The following is a 16,472-nucleotide window of genomic DNA, read 5'->3' on the forward strand; positions in this document are numbered from 1 at the left end:
TCTCCATGATGTGATGATTATACATTGCATGCCTGTATCAAAACATCTCATGTACCCCCTAAATATATATATACCTACTATGTACCCACAAATAAAAATAAAAAATTATTTTGTCAGCTATTCATGAAAATACATTTTCAACTAACACTATAAAGATGATTTAACAGTTGATTCATCATACAGCTTAAATTAAAAAATTCATTCGGTCCCCTGGTCTGTTCAGTACATCTGAGGTGAAAAAAAGTTCAACCATTTTCTTAGAAAAAGAATCTAAATAATATATAAAATTTTATTTGTGAAAAATAAATCAGAGATTGATGAATCTACAAATGCTAGGATTGTAAAAAAAAAAAAAAAAGCCTATTAAAGAAGCAAGATGGCATTTAAAAATAAACAAATTTCAATATCAATGAATCATTTCATTTCTACAATGTCCATTTTCATTGGTAATATAATCCCTCCAGAAAGATTTTCCAGGATGTGAAAATGAAATGGTAACACAATATTTATATAAATGGCAGACAAAGTCTTGAAGCAAAATGAGAGTAAGATATTTTTCTCAATAATGAATTAATTATCTTTCAGGTTGAAGAACATTTGCTGTTTTTACAGGCAGCTTACAAAGATACCGTTGCTGAAAAACAACTATTAGCAAATCGGAAAAAAATGGCCAGCAGGCGCTTTCAGTGTGCGTCAGTCTTACTAACTGTCCTGGAAGATGAGAAGGCAGGACTTTCTTTGGTCTTATATCTCCTCCATAATTTCTACTGGGCCCAACAACCCCCAAGATGTTATTTTCACTGCAGGCTGTATCATATACCTTCTAAAGCTATCTTACTATCCAGTTTCTTATTGGGATCAGTAGACATCCTATTCACATAAAGAAATCCTGTTTGAGTCGTCTCAAAACAGAAGTAACAGACTACAAGTATCTGACATTATTTCCTGTTCTGAAGACATCAGCACACTTTTGTCTGATGAGGCCCAAAGTAAACCTTTCAATGAAAATGTCATTAGTTTTCCTTTTCCAGCACTGCGACAACCCAAGCTGAACATATAAAACATGGTGGAACCACAAAGGAGAAGATATCATTAGGAAAGAAAAAGAAAATACTCTCTTTTTTTTTTAAGTGAAAGTAGGTTTATTAAGAAAGTAAAGGAATAAAGAATGGTTACTCCATAGGTAGAGCAGCCGAAAAAGAAGATTTTCTTTTGTTTTGTCAGCCTTCTGAACCCTTTTAGCTCATCTTTTTACTTCTCCTCTGGTTCATCTGGCTTCTCTATGGTTGAATCTCTAGTAAGCCAACTAGAATCTCAGTTTAGTTACACCTCAGCTATCTCAAAGGATGGATGCTATAAAATTCTCAAGATAATTTTAATTTAGTTTAATTTTTTAAATAAATACATATCATAGAAGGTCAAGAGGAAGGATTTTATGAAAACAGACCAATCAAAGGGAGATGATAGCTCTCAGAAGCAGATGGATGTCCCTGAGAGTCAAGTGTATAGACTGAGAGGCAGTGGAACATCAGCATGTCCCAGATGGTGAGCACCAGAAAAGAGGGCTCTTGCTTAACATGCTTTATTTATCGACCAGTCAAGCACATGCATGATCAAAGAGGCCATATACAGCCAGAGAATATGGGTTCAGAGCCCAGCTACACCCCTTAGAAGCTTAGTGATCTTGACCAAGTTGTTTAACTTCTCTAAACTCAACTTCAAATGCGGTGTCAAATGAAGTTTTCAAAGTAAAATGCCTGGCAGATAAGTAAAGATTCAGTAAATATGGGTTGTTGTTGTTATTATTATTGTTGTTGTTGAATACTATTAATAGTATATTATAATAAATTGATACTTTATAAACTGTCCTGCTTTGGCTGGTCATGGTGGCTCATGTCTGTAATCCCAGCTCTTTGGGAGGCCAAGGCTGGAGGATTGCTTGAGATCAAGAGTTTAAGACCAACCTGGGCAATGTAGCAAGACCCTGTCTCTACAAAAAAATAAATAAATAAATAACTGGCATGGTGGCACATGCCTGTCATCCTAAGCCACTCAGAAGGCTGAGGTGGGAGGAGGATCACATGAGCCCAAGAGGTCAAGGCTGTCCAGCCTAGGCTACTAAGAGAAGACCTTGTCTCTAAAAGAAAAAAAAAAATTGTCCTGTTTTATTACACAAAGGATTTTAAATGACTGTGTATCTACCTTAGCAAATATGACACTATTAGCAAACTCAAGAATAAGACTAATTTTTTCCTCAGAAAACAGTTTATTTTTCAATATTATCCACTGTTAACTTTGATACAGCCACAGCTTGAGAACGGCAGTAGTAATTGCAATGACAGATCCAACTTGGAGATCATTAATTTTAAAATACCTTATGATAATATTATCACATAGAATGATATTTTATATATTCTATTTTATATAGAATAACTCATTTCCATTTTAATATTTAGACTCGATGGCAAGAAACGATCAACCAAATAGATAACAAATTAGAAGGAATTTTGGGTGACATACTGCTTTCAGCAGCATGCATTGTATACAGTGGAATTTTAACACCAGAATTTCGCCAGTTGATTGTGAATAAATGGGAGACTTTCTGCATTGAAAATGGCATTTCTTTGTCTTTCAACTTCTCTTTAATTAAAGTTATGGCACAAAAATATGAGGTAATAACATATTTCTATTATCCAGTTAAGTGGCTATTATTGTTGATTTGGGTTTTAGCTGTATGTGTAGTTTTGGGCTTGGATGTTGTCCCAAAATTATTTTGATAAATGAAAATATTTTGTTAATAGTTTGTTTCAGGTCTTTTTTTTTTTTTTTTATAGCCCTAATGCCTCAATAAGTTGTATCTCTCCTGTTTCTCATACTGAGCAAAAGTCACAAAATATCCCTTTTCCCACCGTAATCCTATTACCCTGTCTCAATGAATATAGGCAGTTTCTCTCTCTGAAACCTCTTTCATTTAATACAATTGAACTTATTGAACCACAGGGAGTGTTCTTAGACACAGCCAAAAATATGGAACTACATTTATTAACTTAGATACTTATTGTCTGTTTATGTAAATCCTATGCTGATGTTTAAAGGATAAAAGAGAAATGCACCTAGCTTTTGTTAATCCTCCGAGAGTAATTTTAGATTGGATCCCCACTGATAATTTCCCTTAAATTGACCATGCAACCTACAAAATCTTAGAAACAAATACTGTCTTCACATTTTCATAATGCTAATAACCAATTTAAACTCAAATGTAAGAGTTATTACATTAGGTGTAAATGGACTAAATGTTCCAGTAACAAGTCTAAGATTGTGGCCAGGTGCGGTGGCTCATGCCTGTAATGCCAGAACTTTGAGATGCCCAGATAGGAGGAACTCTTGAGCCTAGGAATTCAAGACCAGCCTGTCTCTACAAAAAAATAAAAAAATAGCCAACCTGGGCAATGTAGCAAGACCCTGTCTAAAAAAAAAAAAAAATTACTGAGCATGGTGCCACATGCCTGTCATCCTAAGCCTAAGCCACTTGGAAGGCTGAGGTGGGAGGATCACATGAGCCCAAGAGATCAAGGCTGCAGTGAGCTATGATGGTGCCCTTGCATTCCAGCCTAGGCTACTGAGAGAAGACCCTGTCTCTAAAAGAAAAAGCAATTGTCTTGCTTTGTTACACAAAGGATTTTATCTGTCTTAGCAAATATGACACTATTAGCAAACCCAAGAATAAGATTAATTTTCCTCTCAGAAAACAGTTTATTTTTCAATATTATCCATTATTAACTTTTGTACAGCCACAGCTTGAGAACAGCAGTAGTAATTGTAATGATAGATCACAATCATTGCAATGACTGCACGTGCACAATGGTGGCACATGCCTATAGTCCTAACTACTTAGGAGGCTGAGGTGGAAGGATCACTTGAGTCCAGGAGGTCAAGGCTGCAGTGAGGCATGATCATGCCATTGCACTCCAGCATGGGAGACAGGCCAAGTCTCTGTCTCTCTCTCTCTACATATATGTGTGTGGGTGTGTGTATATATATTATATATATGTATACATATAGCATATGTGTATACTATATATGTAGAGAGACCTCAAGAAATCCTCATAAAGTTATGACTATACATATATACTATACATACATAATGTATATACATATATACACATATGTACATATGTACATGCATGCATGTGTTATGTGTGTAAATACATATATACGTATACCTATATGTATACATAGATATATACATACATATATATTCATACTTATATGTATATGACTATATATGTATATATGTAGAGAGACCTCAAGCAATCCTCATATATAAAGTTATAAGACTATATAACAGTATAAACCAAAACACAAAATAGAAAACATACATTATTTATAAAATAAAACATACGTTATTTATAAAAGACATATCTAAAACATAAAGTTGAGAGTCAGAAATGGGAAAGAATTTACCATAGATTACAAAAACAAAAGGACAAAATAGAAATTAAGGCATAAAAGGGGGGGGCGGAGCAAGATGGCCGAATAGGAACAGCTCCAGTCTCCAACTCCCAGCGCGAGCGACACAGAAGACCGGTGATTTCTGCATTTTCAACTGAGGTACTGGGGTCATCTCACTAGGGAGTGCCGGACAATCGGTGTTGGTCAGCTGCTGCAGCCTGACCAGCGAGAGCTGAAGCAGGGCGAGGCATCGCCTCACCTGGAAGCGCAAGGGGGAAGGAAATCAGTTTTCCTAGCCGGGGAACTGAGACACACAACACCTGGAAAATCGGGTAACTCCCACCCCAATACTGCGCTTTAAGGAAACAGGCACACCAGGAGAATATATCCCACACCTGGCCGGGAGGGGCCCACACCCACGGAGCCTCCCTCACTGCTAACACAGCAGTCTGCGGTGATCTATCCGCAAGGCAGCAGCGAGGCTGGGGGAGGGGTGCCCGCCATTGCTGAGGCTTAAGTAGGTAAACAAAGCCGCTGGGAAGCTCGAACTGGGTGGAGCTCACAGCAGCTCAAGGAAGCCTGCCTGTCTCTGTAGTTTCCACCTCTGGAGACAGCGCACAGCTGAAGTCCAATAGGGGAAGCAGTGGGGGCTGGTGCAGATGCGAACGACTCTGTCTGACAGCTTTGGGGAGAGCCGTGGATCTCCCAACGCGGAGGTTGAGATCTGAGAACGGACAGACCGCCTGCTCAGGTGGGTCCCTGACCCCTGAGTAGCCTAGCTGGGAGACATCCCCCACTAGGGGCAGTCTGACACCCCACACCTCACAGGGTGGAGTCACCCCTGAGAGGAAACTTCTGAAGGAAGAATCAGACAGGTACACTCGCTGTTCAGCAATATTCTATCTTCGGCAACCTCTGCTGCTGATACCCAGGCAAACAGGGTCTGGAGTGGACCTCAAGCGATCTCCAACAGACCAACAGACAGTCCTTCTGACTGTCAGACGGAAAACGATCAAACAGGAAGGACCCTATACCAAAACCCCATCAGTACGTCACCATCATCAAAGACCAGAGACAGATAAAACCACAAAGATGGGGAAGAAGCAGGGCAGAAAAACTGGAAATTCGAAAAATAAGAGCACATCTCCCCATGCAAAGGAGCGCAGCCCATCGCCAGCAACGGATCAAAGCTGGTCAGAGAATGACTTAGACAAGATGAGAGAAGAAGGCTTCAGTCCATCAAACCTCTCAGAGCTAAAGGAGGAATTACGTACCCAGCGCAAAGAAACTAAAAATCTTGAAAAAAGAGTGGAAGAATTGACAACTAGACTAATTAATGCAGAGAAGATCATAAACGAAATGACAGAGATGAAAACCATGGCACGAGAAATATGGGACAAATGCACAAGCTTCAGTAACCGACTCGATCAACTGGAAGAAAGAGTATCAGCGATTGAGGATCAAATGAATGAAATGAAGCGAGAAGAGAAACCAAAAGAAAAAAGAAGAAAAAGAAATGAACAAAGCCTGCAAGAAGTATGGGATTATGTAAAAAGACCAAATCTACGTCTGATTGGGGTGCCTGAAAGTGAGGGGGAAAATGGAACCAAGTTGGAAAACACTCTCCAGGATATCATCCAGGAGAACTTCCCCAACCTAGTAGGGCAGGCCAACATTCAAATTCAGGAAATACAGAGAACGCCACAAAGATACTCCTCCAGAAGAGCAACTCCAAGACACATAATTGCCGGATTCACCAAAGTTGAAATGAAGGAAAAAATCTTAAGGGCAGCCAGAGAGAAAGGTCGGGTTACCCACAAAGGGAAGCCCATCAGACTAACAGCAGATCTCTCGGCAGAAACTCTCCAAGCCAGAAGAGAGTGGGGGCCAATATTCAACGTTCTTAAAGAAAAGAATTTTCAACCCAGAATTTCATATCCAGCCAAACTAAGTTTCATTGGTGAAGGAGAAATAAAATCCTTTACAGATAAGCAAATGCTTAGAGATTTTGTCACCACCAGGCCTGCCTTACAAGAGACCCTGAAGGAAGCCCTAAACATGAAAAGGAACAACCGGTACCAGCCATTGCAAAAACATGCCAAAATGTAAAGACCATCGAGGGTAGGAAGAAACTGCATCAACTAACGAGCAAAATAACCAGTTAATATCATAATGACAGGATCAAGTTCACACATAACAATATGAACCTTAAATGTAATGGACTAAATGCTCCAATTAAAAGACACAGACTGGCAAACTGGATAAGAGTCAAGACCCATCAGTCTGCTGTATTCAGGAGACCCATCTCACATGCAGAGACATACATAGGCTCAAAATAAAGGGATGGAGGAAGATCTCCCAAGCAAATGGAGAACAAAAAAAAGCAGGGATTGCAATCCTAGTCTCTGATAAAACAGACTTTAAGCCATCAAAGATCAAAAGAGACAAAGAAGGCCATTACATAATGGGTAAAGGGATCAACTCAACATGAAGAGCTAACTCTCCTAAATATATATGCACCCAATACAGGAGCACCCAGATTCATAAAGCAAGTCCTTAGAGACCTACAAAGAGACTTAGACTCCCATACAATAATAATGGGAGACTTCAACACTCCACTGTCAACATTAGACAGATCAACGAGACAGAAAGTTAACAAGGATATCCAGGAATTGAACTCCTCTCTGCACCAAGCGGACCTAATAGACATCTATAGAACTCTCCACCCCAAATCAACAGAATATACATTCTTCTCAGCACCACATCACACTTATTCCAAAACTGACCACATAATTGGAAGTAAAGCACTCCTCAGCAAATGTACAAGAACAGAAATTATAACAAACTGTCTCTCAGACTACAGTGCAATCAAACTAGAACTCAGGACTATGAAACTCAATCAAAACCGCTCAACTACATGGAAACTGAACAACCTGCTCCTGAATGACTACTGGGTACATAACGAAATGAAAGCAGAAATAAAGATGTTCTTTGAAACCAATAAGAACAAAGATACAACATACCAGAATCTCTGGGACACATTTAAAGCAGTGTGGAGAGGGAAATTTATAGCACTAAATGCCCACAAGAGAAAGCAGGAAAGATCTAAAATGGACACTCTAACATCACAATTAAAAGAACTAGAGAGGCAAGAGCAAACACATTCAAAAGCTAGCAGAAGGCAAGAAATAACTAAGATCAGAGCAGAACTGAAGGAGATAGAGACACAAAAACCCTCCAAAAAATCAATGAATCCATGAGTTGGTTTTTTGAAAAGATCAACAAAATTGACAGACCGCTAGCTAGACTAATAAAGAAGAAAAGAGAGAGGAATCAAATAGACACAATAAAAAATGATAAAGGGGATATCACCAACGACCCCACAGAAATACAAACAACCATCAGAGAATACTATAAACGCCTCTACGCAAATCAACTAGAAAATCTAGAAGAAATGGATAATTTCCTGGACACTTACACTCTCCCAAGACTAAACCAGAAAGAAGTTGAATCCCTGAATAGACCAATAGCCGGCTCTGAAATTGAGGCAACAATTCATAGCCTACCCACGAAAAAAAGTCCAGGGCCAGATGGATTCACAGCTGAATTCTACCAGAGGTACAAGGAGGAGCTGGTACCATTCCTTCTGAAACTATTCCAATCAATAGAAAAAGAGGGAATCCTCCCGAACTCATTTTATGAGGCCAACAACATCCTGATACCAAAGCCTGGCAGAGACACAACAAAAAAAGAAAATTTTAGACCAATATCCCTGATGAACATCGATGCAAAAATTCTCAATAAAATACTGGCAAACCGGATTCAGCAGCACATCAAAAAGCTTATCCACCATGATCAAGTGGGCTTCATCCCTGGGATGCAAGGCTGGTTCAACATTCGCAAATCAATAAACGTAATCCAGCATATAAACAGAACCAAAGACAAGAACCACATGATTATCTCAATAGATGCAGAAAAGGCTTTTGACAAAATTCAACAGCCCTTTATGCTAAAAACGCTCAATAAATTCGGTATTGATGGAACGTACCTCAAAATAATAAGAGCTATTTATGACAAACCCACAGCTAATATCATACTGAATGGGCAAAAACTGGAAAAATTCCCTTTGAAAACTGGCACAAGACAGGGATGCCCTCTCTCACCACTCCTATTCAACATAGTGTTGGAAGTTCTGGCTAGGGCAATCAGGCAAGAGAAAGAAATCAAGGGTATCCAGTTAGGAAAAGAAGAAGTCAAATTGTCCCTGTTTGCAGATGACATGATGGTATATTTAGAAAACCCCATCGTCTCAGCCCAAAATCTCCTTAAGCTGATAAGCAACTTCAGCAAAGTCTCAGGATAAAAAATTAATGTGCAAAAATCACAAGCATTCTTATACACCAGTAACAGACAAGCAGAGAGCCAGATCAGGAATGAACTTCCTTTCACAATTGCTTCAAAGAGAATAAAATACCTAGGAATCCAGCTTACAAGGGATGTCAAGGACCTCTTCAAGGAGAACTACAAACCACTGCTCAGTGAAATCAAAGAGGACACAAACAAATGGAAGAACATACCATGCTCATGGATAGGAAGAATCAATATCATGAAAATGGCCATACTGCCCAAGGTGATTTATAGATTCAATGCCATCCCCATCAAGCTACTAATGACTTTCTTCACAGAATTGGAAAAAACTGCTTTAAAGCTCATATGGAACCAAAAAAGAGCCCGCATTGCCAAGACAATCCTAAGTCAAAAGGACAAAGCTGGAGGCGTCATGCTACCTGACTTCAAACTATACTACAAGGCTACAGTAACCAAAACAGCATGGTACTGGTACCAAAACAGAGATATAGATCAATGGAACAGAACAGAGTCCTCAGAAATAATACCACACATCTACAGCCATCTGACCTTTGACAGCCCTGAGAGAAACAAGAAATGGGGAAAGGACTCCCTATTTAATAAATTGTGCTGGGAAAATTGGCTAGCCATAAGTAGAAAGCTGAAACTGGATCCTTTCCTTACCCCTTATACGAAAATAATTCAAGATGGATTAGAGACTTAAATGTTAGACCTAATACCATAAAAACCCTAGAAGAAAATCTAGGTAGTACCATTCAGGACATAGGCATGGGCAAGGACTTCATGTCTCAAACACCAAAAGCAACGGCAGCAAAAGCAAAAATTGACACATGGGATCTAATTAAACTAAAGAGCTTTTGCACAGCAAAAGAAACTACCATCAGAGTGAACAGGCAACCTACAGAATGGGAGAAAATTTTTGCAACCTACTCATCTGACAAAGGGCTAATATCCAGAATCTACAAAGAACTCAAACAAATTTACAAGAAAAAAACAAACAACCCCATCAAAAATTGGGGAAAGGATATGAACAGACATTTCTCAAAAGAAGTCATCCATACAGCCAACAGACACATGAAAAAATGCTCATCATCACTGGTCATCAGAGAAATGCAAATCAAAACCACAATGAGATACCATCTCACACCAGTTAGAATGGCAATCATTTAAATGTCAGGCAACAACAGGTGCTGGAGAGGATGTGGAGAAATAGGAACACTTTTACACTGTTGGTGGGATTGTAAACTAGTTCAACCATTATGGAAAACAGTATGGCAATTCCTCAAGGATCTAGAACTAGATGTACCATATGACCCAGCCATCCCACTACTGGGTATATACCCAAAGGATTATAAATTACTCTACTACAAAGACACATGCACACGTATGTTTATTGTGGCACTATTCACAATAGCAAAGACTTGGAATCAACTCTAATGTCCATCTGTGACAGACTGGATTAAGAAAATATGGCACATATACACCATGGAATACTATGCAGCCATAAAATAGGATGAGTTTGCGTCCTTTGTAGGGACATGGATGCAGCTGGAAACCATCATTCTTAGCAAACTATCACAAGAAGAGAAAACCAAACACCGCATGTTCTCACTCATAGGTGGGAACTGAACAATGAGATCACTTGGACTCGGGAAGGGGAACATCACACACTGGGGCCTATCATGGGGAGGGGGGAGGAGGGAGGGATTGCATTGGGGAGTTATACATGATATAAATGATGAATTGATGGGTGCTGACGAGTTGATGGGTGCAGCACACCAACATGGCATAAGTATACATATGTAACCTGCACGTTATGTACATGTACCCTAGAACTTAAAGTATAATAAATAAATAAATAAATAAATAAAAAGGCATAAAAGGATTACTAGACTTAAGCTCTCTTTACAATAGGAATTTATTTAATTCTCCAAGCAAATGTTAACAATTCTAAATTTGTATCTAATAACATGATCTCAAATAATATAAAGCAAATATTAAAAGAACTATAGGGAAAAAATAGACAAATCTACAATCATAGTGAAGGATTTTAATACCCTTCTTTCTGTAACTCAGAAAAAGCACACAAAATCGGTAAGAATAGAGAAGCTTTGAACAACATGATCAACAAATGGACTGAATGGGAATATATAGAGCACCGTAGCCTATACCTGCAGCTGACACATTATATGCAAACACATATAGAACTGCCAAAATTGACCATATAACAGGCCACAAATCAAGTTTGACCAAACGTCAGAGGACTGAACTCCTACAGAATATGGCATCTGATCAAAGTGTAGTTAAGCTAGAAGTCAATAATTAAAAGATACTTTGAAAATCCCCATATTTTTGAAATTAGGAAATATACTCCTAAGATAACTGCAGAACAAAATTGAAATCAGAAACTTTAAAATGATACACTGGTGAAAGATTTTCTTTTGAGATTGGGAAGATGACAAAGGGATGTTCACTATCTCCTCTTGAGTTTACTGGAGAGTCTGGGCAGTGAAGTAAGGCAAGGGGAAAAAAGATATTAGCATTGAATAAAAACATAAATTTTTGGAGGTGATATATTATGTACTTATAAAATCCAAGAGAACCTATAGATATATCATGAGAATTAATAAACATTTAGCAAACTTTCTGAAATTAACAAAGTCAAATTGCATTTCTCTTCAGCAACAGTAGTGTACAATGTTTTTAGATACCAATGACCTAAAATGGTATCTAAAACACATCTTTTGCACATCAGAATGAATCTCAAAAATGTGAAAAATTTATAGAAAGAAAACTATAAAATACTGAGATGCATTTTAAGAAACTTAAATAAATGAAGAGTTATACCAAGTTCATGAATTGGAAAACTCAATATTCTAAAGTTACTAGACTGACCTATAGATTCAGTGTAATCCCATATATATATATACATATATACATACATATATACACATATACATATATGTATAAGACTACATATATATATGTATATATGTAGAGAGACCTCAAGCAACACAACAGGAATTAAAGCCAGACACAGAAAAAGATGGGAGATTTCACTTATCTACAGTTCAAAAATAAGCAAAACTAAACTATCGTGTTTAGGAATACATATGTAGGTAAAATAATAAAGAAAAGCACAGAAGTCAGGAGAATGGTTCATTTTTGAAAATAGAAACTCTTCTTTGCTATTGGGCTCAGGGCATGTTTCTCTCACCACAACCATGTTTACTCCTGTCTTCTTTGCCTGTATTCAGATGCAATCTACACTCCAATCAATAGCAATACTTGTATTTTTCAGGATTCTTCATCATCTGTCCTATTTCCTTTTACATAGAATTTGAGAGCATGCAGTTCTTCACAGGCATAAATGAAAAAACTTTCCTCTGTTCCCAAACTAAAAAGTATGTTTGGCTTCTCCTGGGGAGATCCCTGCTACCTTTTGCTGGAGGGTTTGCTTGGTGTCCTGTTTCTACTCTTACCTCCATAGGCTTCTTGGCCTTTTTCTCCCAACCTGCTGATACTGCCATGAAATTGGAGTGGCAGGAAAAGAGAGGCCATGTAAAGAGTCAAAGCTTATCAGGCTTGAAGTCAGCTTCTGAGTCAAATGGTAGCTCTGCTTCTTATTCTGACAGTATAACCTTAGGCAAGTATCTAACATCTTTTAGCCTCAGTTCCTCCATCTTAGAAATAAGGGTTATTATAGTAATTTCACTACCTAGTATATATGTATATGTGGTTGGCAGTTGGTAGGTGCAAAATAGAGTAGCTGTTATTATATTTGTATAATTCTGTATTATTGCATATTTCATATATGCATTAGAGTCTAAGAGCCTTAGAAGCAGGTGCTGTATCTTATTTCCTTTGTGTCCCCCATTGCATCTTTGTTGTGATGGGCATTATAATGTCCTTATTGTTGAACACAAAAATGTAATTTAGTGCATAATTACTCACCTTCCCAAAAATTTCATATCTGTTTCTTTAAACTGTTCATTTCCATAGCATTTTTAAACATTATCTCTTTTTCTAAAGGCAGTGATTCTATAGAATCTTTTAGTACCCTGTAGGATACTAAAGATGTGAAGACATTTACAAAATAGTGAAAGTACTAATGATTTCATTGCAGATCAGCCGATGGCATAATCAGGGACTACCTCATGGTCAGTATTCAGTAGAGAATGCCATCTTGATCAAGAATGGCCAGCAGTGGCCACTGCTGATTGACCCACATAAGCAAGCTTACAACTGGATCCGTCAGATGGAAGGATCCAGGCTGCAGAAGCTCTCCATTGAAGACAGCAATTACATCAAAAAAATTGAAAATGCTATGAAGACAGGAGGGAGTGTCCTCCTGCAGGTAAGTGGGCAGTATGGCCTAATTTCTCTTGCAGCTGATACATATGTTGTATGCACTGAGCATAAAGGCTAAAAGTTTTCAGTGACACATAACTGTCAGGGGAACAATAATAACAGACATACACACATATATACTTAGAGACAGAGAGTGAGTTTTCAATGCTCAGTTCTCTTACAGCTGTCTTTCACTGGAGTCCAGATATTTAATAAAACAAATTTTTTAATTTTAATTTTTGTCGGTACATAGTAGGTGTATATAGTTATGGGGTATACGAGATGTTTTTGAAACAGGCATACAATGTGTAATCACATCATGCAGAAAGGGGTATCCATTCCCTTGAGCATTATCTTTTGTTACAAACAATCCAATTATACTCTTAGTTATTTTTAAATGTACAAGTAAATTATTATTGACTATAGTCACCCTGTTGTGCCATGAAATACTAGGTCTTATTCATTCTTTCTAACTCAACATTTAAATGTTTTAATGCTGCTTTTTTTTTTTCAACCAATTTGTTTTAAGATGATTTTTCTTATTTTTGTCTATTGGGTTTTTCAGAATCTCCTTGAGACATTAGCTCCAGGCTTAAAGGCAATTCTGAAAAAGGATATCTATCAGAAAAAAGGACACTATTTCATAAGGGTTGGTGACGCTGAGATCGAATACAATTCAAATTTTAGGTAATGTGCCACAGCTAAATTGAGTCAAATGTGTATGCTTTTTAAGATAAATAATATTGACTGCCTTGTATTCAGTCCTGTTAAGCTTCTACATGGAGGAAAAAGTAAGATTGTCTTTGGAATATTCTGTTTGTTTTTGTGTTGACAGAAGTATTCATCAGTACACAGAAAAGATAACCGATTTGTATCAAGTCACTCCAAAACAACACTTTTCAAACTGTGTATGATGAAACCTGTGGGTTTTATGAGGAGTCTTCAGAAGCTGTGCAGAGAGGAGCAAGCAAGAAGCCTGGCTCTGCTTCATCTGGAGAAGCTCTATTTGTTCTGTTTGCCTAACATTTTATTTGGGCGAGAAAAGTTTCTGCCTTTTAAACACACACACACACACAAAATCTATATTTAATATCTAGAGCAAAAAGAGATTTTTGCCTAGGAAGGTAAAAAGCATTATATCCATGTTCCCAGCAGTAAAGGGACTCCAGGAAATGGACTCGCACTAGCCAATTTCACACAGCACTGTTACATAGATTTGATTACCATAAAAATGTGACTCCCAAGAAATAAGATGTTTGAATTGTTCATGGGCATTCTCTCCTTGTAGGCAAAGCCACAGGAAAGGCCATTTATAATAAGAGCCTTACTGGGTAAGCAAGTAATTGGCAAAGGAAAGTAGAAGACTTTAGCCATCATTAGCCTGGTGCTTTTAACTTATTCCCAGGAATTCTGACGTACTGACTCCTTACCAAGCGGTGCTGACTCAAACCTGTTGGTCAGTTTGTCCTCTCCCCTGTGCAGGGCTGTAGTCTCTCATGAAATTATTAGTCCTTAGAATTCTGTCTTCTGTGGCCGGGCGTGGTGGTGCACACCTGTAATCCCAGCACTTTGGGAAGCTGAGGCAGGTGGATCACCTGAGGTCAGGAGTTCAAGACCAGCCTGACCAACATGGTGAAACCCCTGTCTCTACTAAATACAAAAAAAAAAAAAATTACTTAGGTGTGGTGGAGCATGCCTGTAATCCCAGCTACTTGGGAGTCTGAGGCAGGAGAATCGCTTTAACCTGGGAGGCGAAGGTTGCACCTGGGAGCCAAGATCGCACCATTGCACTCCAGCCTGGGCAACAAGAGCGAAACTCTGTCTGAAATAATAATAATGATAATAATAATTCTCTCTTCTGTTAATAAAACAGTTTCCAAAGTATGCTCCTCAAAACATATCCATGCTGTAATAGGTGTCACTCAAAAAAGAGATCCCAGGGCTTCTTAAAGTATGCTAAAGGTAACAGTCCTATAGGACTTAAAACCCCTTTATTCACCAAACCCTCTCCAGAAAATAGTGTTGTATAGACTACACTTTGGAAAACACTGCATTAACTCATTCTTTTTTCTTGCTGGATATAATTTGTTTGATTAAGTAACAGCGCTAAAAATGCTAATGAAGTAACAGTGCTAAAAATGCTAATTTTCCTGAGTAGATAACCCGGTCCCCATGTTAGGAATGTGTGTTGAGAAGGTGCTGGAGGGCACTGTTGTAGAGGGCAGGCTTCAGTGATGGACCTCACTCTGTCACTTTCTGGCCATGTGATATGGGCAATTTATTTAATACCATTAAGCTTCAATTTCACTCTTCATAAAGTGGAATGAAGAATTGCCTCTGCTTTATTAATCTGCCCACTCTTCACTATGACTGCCACTGACACCACCCTGCTCCACACCACCATTATTTCTCACATGTTACCCAGTCTCCCAGCTTCCCTCTTGCTCCTCTGCCTCTCCTCCCAGGCTATTCTCAAGATGGCTGCTACATCTTAGGTACAATGTACACTGCTCAGGTGATGGGTGCACCGAAATTTCAGACTTCACCACCATACAATTCATCTATGTAGCTTTACCCCTAAAGCTATTGAAATTTTTTAAAAAAAAAAATGATAGCTGCTAGAGAAGTCTGATTTAAAAAGACCTTGTCACCCCTCCAATCCCTCCATTGGCTTCTCAACTCACTAAGGGTAAAAACCATGGTTTTCACAATGATCTAGTGGCAAGTCAAAACTTCTACTGTTTAACATTTTCTGTACTCTGTCCTTATGTGTAAACTAAACATAGTATGTACACAGTCTGTTGTTGTATTTTTTTAAGACTTCAATGTAAATGTATTCATATAGTATACATTGAAAGTGTACTTTGTATACAAAACTGAAAAACACTAAAAATCTTGTGTACTTCCAGGAAAAATGCTTTATGTATTTTTAAATAAATTGTTCATTTTTTTCTTCTATGTGTTCTTTGAATAACTGGTGCCTTTCTCATGTTTAGGTTATACTTATCTACAGAAATAGACAACCCCCATTTTCTTCCATCAGTTTATAACTTTGTTACTATGATCAACTTCACCGTAACATTCCAAGGTTTGCAAGATCAACTCTTGTCTACTGTGGTAACTCATGAAGTTCCTCATTTAGAAGATCAGCGTTCCAAGTTACTGGAGAGTATTTCCCTTGATGCCGTAACTCTTGAAGAACTAGAGGAAAAAACATTAAATTTACTGCAGAAAGCACAGGGTAAGTCAAGATATTTAGTGATAGTAAGAGATCTTTGCAATGGATAGAATAAAAAGTTATG

The 16,472-nt window shown here is 38.1% G+C and overlaps 1 protein-coding gene across 1 annotated transcript in view; it reads left to right on the forward strand.

The window, feature by feature from the left end:
* Nucleotides 1–16,472, forward strand: part of DNAH14 (dynein axonemal heavy chain 14) — a 604,313-nt gene that overhangs the window by 514,586 nt on the left and 73,255 nt on the right. The window contains exons 65-69 of the mRNA XM_033199195.1: nucleotides 586–726; nucleotides 2,457–2,672; nucleotides 12,947–13,177; nucleotides 13,736–13,857; nucleotides 16,167–16,411. Coding sequence (XP_033055086.1) covers nucleotides 586–726; nucleotides 2,457–2,672; nucleotides 12,947–13,177; nucleotides 13,736–13,857; nucleotides 16,167–16,411 — 955 coding nt within the window. The remainder of the gene's footprint in view (nucleotides 1–585; nucleotides 727–2,456; nucleotides 2,673–12,946; nucleotides 13,178–13,735; nucleotides 13,858–16,166; nucleotides 16,412–16,472) is intronic.

The sequence above is a fragment of the Trachypithecus francoisi genome, unplaced genomic scaffold (assembly GCF_009764315.1).
Source record: "Trachypithecus francoisi isolate TF-2019V2 unplaced genomic scaffold, Tfra_2.0 Lachesis_group5, whole genome shotgun sequence".
NCBI lineage: Eukaryota > Metazoa > Chordata > Mammalia > Primates > Cercopithecidae > Trachypithecus > Trachypithecus francoisi.